The sequence below is a fragment of the Nematolebias whitei genome, chromosome 16 (genome assembly GCF_014905685.2).
Source record: "Nematolebias whitei isolate Nwh7 chromosome 16, NemWhi1, whole genome shotgun sequence".
In the NCBI taxonomy this organism is placed as follows: Eukaryota; Metazoa; Chordata; class Actinopteri; order Cyprinodontiformes; family Rivulidae; genus Nematolebias; species Nematolebias whitei.
Window position 1 is genome coordinate 22,428,626 of NC_056513.1, and position 6,697 is coordinate 22,435,322.

At 35.5% G+C, this 6,697-nt stretch overlaps 1 protein-coding gene across 1 annotated transcript in view; it reads left to right on the forward strand.

The window, feature by feature from the left end:
* LOC119422948 (platelet-derived growth factor subunit A-like) overlaps positions 1-1,265 on the forward strand; it is a 26,917-nt gene extending 25,652 nt beyond the window's left edge. Inside the window, exon 6 of the mRNA XM_037690359.1 lies at positions 1,155-1,265. Within this exon, the coding sequence (XP_037546287.1) occupies positions 1,155-1,165 (11 nt within the window). The 3' untranslated portion in view covers positions 1,166-1,265. The remainder of the gene's footprint in view (positions 1-1,154) is intronic.
* Positions 1,266-6,697: the final 5,432 nt, after the last annotated feature.

The window sequence follows — 6,697 nt, forward strand, 5'->3', positions numbered from 1 at the left end:
TGTGTGTGTGTGTGTGTGTGTGTGTGTGTGTGTGTGTGTGTGTTATAAGGTTATTGAATGACATATCAGCTTCTTCTGATTTGATTTGGGGGAGTGGTGGTGTAGAGGTTAGAGAGGGTGGGCCTGTGATCGGAGGGTCGCAGATCAACTCCCCAGACCGACTACATCAAAACGTGGGTGGAAAAGGTGAAACACCCACACCTGCCTCTACCCTCATTTGCCCCACTCTGGCTCATGAGCAAGGCCTTAACCCACCCCCAAGTTGAAACGGATGCCATGACAGCCCTCTGCTTCACATGTGTGTGCTCACATGTGCAATGAGAAAAATGCAGAGAATTAATTTCCCCATTGGGGATTGAGTACAATAAATAAAAAGTAAAAATAACAAATTACCTGCACTGCACAGGGAAGAGAAATTAAGCTCTTTTTTTTTTCTCCAACAGGAACAGCTCGGCTTTAACTGAAGACACACATGATTGATTCATACAAGAACACACACCAACGCATCCTTTTTCAAAAACCCACCCTCCATAATAAAGCCCCTTTTTTACAATACAATTTGGGAACGAAAAAATTAGAACAAATAAAAATTACATTAAAATTAAACACAAGTAATTAAAAGATGACCCACCAATTACTGTCTGGGCAAACAAAATTATTGACTATGGCTTTATTAGTCAAGGTATTTATTTATTTGTTTATTTGTGAACGGTGGTTGTCAGTGCTGTGATCTCATAATAATAATAATAAGGCTGCAGGTTTGAGCCCAGGTTGTGTAGGGAAGGACTTCTGGTGTAAAATAACTGTTAAATCTTTCGTGTAATTTTGCTTGCTGTGGCAAACTTTAAAAAAGGGAACAGCAAAAACTAACAAACATTTATTTTCTTATTTATTTAGCACTCAGGTTTATCATGCTAAATTGTCAAGACAGAAATAGACCCCACTCCCAAAAAATTGGGTTTCTTAAAACTTAAGAGATGGTGTGTAAATTCTCTGTGCAGCCAATAACTAACCGTTCATTTTTTTTTTTAAAGCAACGACGAGTAAACAAAAACGGACACAACAAATATGTTTTGTTTTCTTGAACAAATTAAAATTCTTGCATGACATGAGTTTATCTGGTCTCATTTTCACTCAAATGCTTTTATATCTAGGGATCAGGTGAAAAGGAACAGATGAGACAAGGAAGAAGATGAAGACACAACAAGAACTGTTTACGACTTCTTCCCCATCTGCTATCGAGCATCAAGTTTAACGGAGCATACGGTACAGAGCCACTGGATTTTTGTGGTTTGATGGAGAATAATGACTCAAAGCATCAAACTCTCAGACCCAAATGAGTCTCTCAAACAGGACGGCAATTTCTCCATATCGAAAAGAAGCATTTTGACATTAATGGACGTTATTATTTGAGGTTTTTTCCTAGCAGAACTGATGTGGGATCTGTGACATAGAGGAGAATCTGTCCTTTTCAATCAGAGACTACGATTATTTTCTTACTTCCTGTTTGAAATCCTCTCTAAGAACAACGACTGGGATTAGGTTTTATACTCCGAGATGTGCTCTTTCACTGTAAAATCAAACAAAAACAAGAGAAAATAATTACTCATTCATTTATATTTTCTTATTTTCATAACTGTTCCTTTTTATTACTGTCTGCTTCTATTTCTGGTATGCTTTCTGCATAAAGTATGGAGGTGGAGGATATTTTACTGACAATAAAACAAGATGTTTATATAAAACAGACTTTGTGTTGTGATCAGAAAAGAGCCCTTGGGGAGGAAAAAAAGGTTTTGGATGTCTGCAAAGCAACTAAGAATTATAATTTTTTTTATTCAAAATGGAAGCTAAACCCGCGTTGGTGTGTTTTTACTAAAGCTAAATGTTTTCAGGGGTGATTTTATCCCTCGTCTCAGCCACAAACACTGAAGGATGTGAAGAAGAAGGTAACTTATACTTTCCCCTGAAGCTCACTCAGTTTGGACTTTAATATATAGATTTTTTTTAAAGTTAAATATTCTCCTGAGTTTTGTCATTTATTTGTGAGATAAAAAGCAAGTTTAGGCAGTTCAGTGCTGGCATTAAAGCAAAATTATCATCGTAAACTTATGTTGTAAACACAATAATAACAACAAAATATTCAGTATTTTGTTAAATTTATATCAACAGCAATAATTTTTATTTTTTTTTATTTTTTAGTGCTTATCATAACAGTAACACAAAATTACAGAGTTTTCTGGTCAAAAAAGGAAAAAATGACAAGTTATTAAATGCTGCAACCACACCAGATTTTAGCCCAGTATTTTTGAAATTGACTGAGTTATAATAATTATTGTATTTCACAAGGTTGGTTAGCTGTAGTGGCTATCTTGAATCAGTTTGATTCCAAAATTTAATAATCTTTCTAGGTATATGATTCTCGCTTTGGAAGTGAGAGGTCGTGGGTTCAGATCCCGGACGAGCCCCCATTAATGTTACGGCTCCAAGAAAGGGGAGGTAACGTTAAAACCAGGTGGAAAGAGGTTTTGAATAAAAGTAGTGATTTATTTGGCAAATGATTTTACGAGAGTTTCCATTAAATCCATTCAGTGGTTTTCAGAGATATTTTACTAACAGACAGATAAACACATATACAGACACAAGCAACGGCGTGGTCAAAGTTTAAACACATTGTTGAAAAGCGCATAACCGTATAGGAGAATTTAAAGACATGTTTTTTATGATGGTTATGAAAAGCTCTCTCACTTCATCCAAATGGAGCCACAAAGTTAAACTTCGTGTGCGGCCACTTTAGTCCTGGATCCTTAGACAAGGATTTGTGCTTTTTGTGCATTTTGTAGCCATTTCTGTCAACTTTTCAAGTTCCAGACATTAAACATTTTTTATGACACATCAGCAGCTGACTAAATTCATTTAAAGAAACAAACAACTCATGCCTGTTGGTCAGGCGGTTGACCAACGAGAGAATTAATGCAAGTTGGATGTCTCTTTGCACAAATCATTTGGCATGTTGCTCTTGGAAGGGTCAGTGTAAACCTCATGTAGACACTGGTGTAACCAGACGGAGTAATTGCTGTAAATACATAAATCCCATAATTTTGTGGTTCTGTGGGAGCTGCACAAAGATGATTTTGTTTAAAAAAGAAAAAAAAAAAGACTTTGGTTATAAAAAATCTCATGCTTTTGTTTCATGTTGTGTTCCCAGGATTCAGTGAAAAACCAAAAAAGTCAATGCATGAAACAGAAAGTATCATGTGGACGTAAACTCCTGAAAACTGGTCGTTTGTGTGAGAGGGGAACAAGGAGAGACAGATGGGGATAAGACTGTAACAAGGTCTGAAAGGTGAGAGGGAGGAAATGAAAATGGACAGGATGGAATACAGTGAGAGAGGGAGAGAAAGCGTATAAAACAGTAAATTTGTCTTTGTGTGAAAGACGGGATAAAGAGGGGGTTGGTGTGTGTGCAACAGAGGGAGAAACTCCATCTCTCTAAAGCTCCGTTAAGCAGATTAACAACAGGCTAGCTAAAATGCTCAGTGCGCCACAGTTTAAATACAACCTGATACAGACGAATGGAAGTCCAAGTCACCTCTCTGAGAACAGATTTCAGATCAGATTACCAAACCTCTGTGTTTCTATAAGCACCCATTCAGGAGCAGGAACTAAATCTGATTTGAGGTCAGAGGGTTGCTTTTTTTTTGCTTTTTTTTTTGGGGATGAATGCCTTCAGGTTTTGTTGTTGCAGGTCACTGTACATAGTTTTTTGAGCATTTTGAAAGAAAGGACCGATAAGTTAACAAGTGCATATTTTTTTATGGCTTGAAAAACAACAAAATCGGACACTTCTCGTGATATTTCTGTTTCTGCAAGGATTTGAAATTATAGTTCTGATCTTTTAGTGTGGAGTTTTGTGAACAATTCACATCTTACCTGCTGCAGATAGCTCTCCAAACAGTTTGGAAAAATAGAGTTGAATTAAAATAAGTTCACGAGTTGGCGAATAATCCAAAATAAGCTGAAACCAAAGTGGACTGCTGAAGCCATAAAACAACTCCAATGTAAAAAAAAAATAAAAAAATAAAAGTTGTACCTCTTAATGCAAACACTATTTCATAAACATTTACACCACCATTAATTTCACATTGCACAAATTTCTGCAGTCTTTTACCATTTCAAATGGCAGCAGCCACTTGAGCTAATCAGCTTGTGGCACTTCCAACAGAAATATACACAAATAAATTAAAAAAAAAGTTTTAATTTGTAGAAATTTGTTATGGAAGTGGTTCTACTCAAATTAGCTTGTCAATAGATATTTTTGCAGTGTTAAAAAAATGTATAATCTTCCAGATTTCATCGTAATTCATGCCAGGATTTTAACACTTTTGGCAATAAGGCAAAAATGTATTTTTTTGTTTTGTTTAATGTTTCAGAATTTACTTTCTTATTCCAAAATTCATAAAATTTATATTAAAAATAATCACCACATTCTACTTCCCTTCATAAAGTTTGAGTTGGTTTCAGTCCAAATAGCCACCTATCCACTATTTTGGGGAAAAAGCTAAAATTGTTTCTTTTTATTGTTGAAACTGTTCTACATCTCTTCTGACTACAAATCATACAGGAAAAAAAAAGACTTTCAGTGATTTCACGATAATTTATGACCACAAGATGTCCACAAGTTCATAAAAAGTGGGAGATATTCCTTTTGCTGCTCTTGACATCTAAGCAAAGCTCATATACTGTAAACAGGTGTGTGAAGCAGCACGTGAGCAAGTTTTAGACTAAACAAATGTGAAGAGAAAAAACTGGACTAAATATGACATAAAACATTTTGTGAATGTCTACATTGATTTTAAATCTGCATCTAGCCATGAATTGTTCCAAAACAAACAAACAAAAAAATCGTTCTTTATGAGATTTTGAACTCTGGCCTCCCTCGCGCAAGTTCAGCACAATATCTATTACATCATTTTGCATAAATTTCAGTGAAATTTTATAATTTTTGGTCATTTTACGACAGCAACTTAATGCTAGCCTCCTGTTGGACAAGCTTGACAAACTCTATTCCTCCAAACTGGTCTTTCAAAAAGCTGTTTGTTTTTCACAACTCTTCCACAGAACCTCGTTTTAAAATGTCCAAACTACCCCTTTAAGTTTTTATCCTTAACGAGTGAGTGCACTTTTTGATGAAAGAACATCATGTATAGGCAAATCAATAATCAATCGTTTGACCTCTATGACCTGCTGCTTTCATTTCCATGAGTCAGCGGTTTCAGCAGATAAACACTTCCCACCACCAGACTTGTTCCCACCACTGGATCCAGGAGGAGCGGAGAACTGGACCACTGAAGCTGAGGTTTGGCAATCAGCTGCAGGATGGAGTTTTACTGCTGTGTGGCCAAAGCCAATGTTTTAATGTTGGATCCTGTGTGGAGATTTTATTTCCAGAGAACAGAGAGGTGAAGAGGCAGGGAAAACACTTCTTGGGTTTCAGTTCCCTCCCACCTGACGGTGACATTTTAAAATATCCGTCTGTTTCTCACACGCTTGTAATGAAATCTGCTGCTGTGGAAGTCATGTCGACCTGTCCTCCTGCTCACCCCTCAGGCTCTCTGTAGTTTGTTCTGCTCTTATTTTGTTGGAACGCAACTAAATCCATCCCCACTTACTGGTTGAAGCTGTGATTTATACTTCATATTTGACTGTTTTCTTCCTTAAAGACTTTCAGGTAAAAATCAAAACATCATGTAAAAACTGAGACTCCTACAGGTTTCATTTTGTCATAAAGCTTTATTCACTGTTGTGTGCAAAAAAAGTGTTGTTGTTTTTTTTGTTGCAAAATATAAGAAAAGTATTACATTCAAATTAAAAGAATAAAATATAAACTCAGACAGTTGGAAACAAATTTATAATTAATCATGAAACTTTTTGTAGCTGATCCTGCAACTCTGAATTTTTTTTAATGAGTGTTTGTCAGTTTTGGGTTGATTTAAGCAATTAATACATTTTTTACGTTCCTTTTTTTTAACTAACATTTTTAAATCACAAAATCTTCTGTACTATATATATATATATATATATATATATAATAAAATAAACTACCAATACTTGTACTACTATTCCTACTTTGTAGTTTTTCTCTTATTACGGCTCTTCAAGGTATGGCTTCCTCGCGATAAACGAGGGACTACTGTATTTAGTGATGTATTGAAAAATTAAATTATATATTTAATTATTATGTATTTATTTATTTAATTTCGTCACATTTCCCCCTCCATAGTCCACAGTTGTCTTTGTTCTCATCTGTTACCTCCTGTTTTGACTGTTTCCTTTATTCCCTTTTCCCCTCTCATGTAAATTATTCACATATAAGTAACATCATTCCTGTAGTAAATGGCTCTGTAGACAACTGTAGTTTGGAGAAATGGAGTTGGATTCTTGTCAGGTCAATAATAAGCAAACAGCTGAGTGAGTCAAGACCAAAGTTGCGTTGAAATAACTTTTTTCTTAAAAAATATCTGAGGTTCATGCAAACATCACTGGACGTTTGCATACATACTTATTCCAGCAGAAATGTGATATCCCTACCTGCTGCTGCTTCTGTTTGCCCTTCATATAATCATAGAATTTAATGTGAATAACGATGAAATGAGAAAATGTTGTGAACGTGCTACAATAACATTTTTTGGAGGGACAT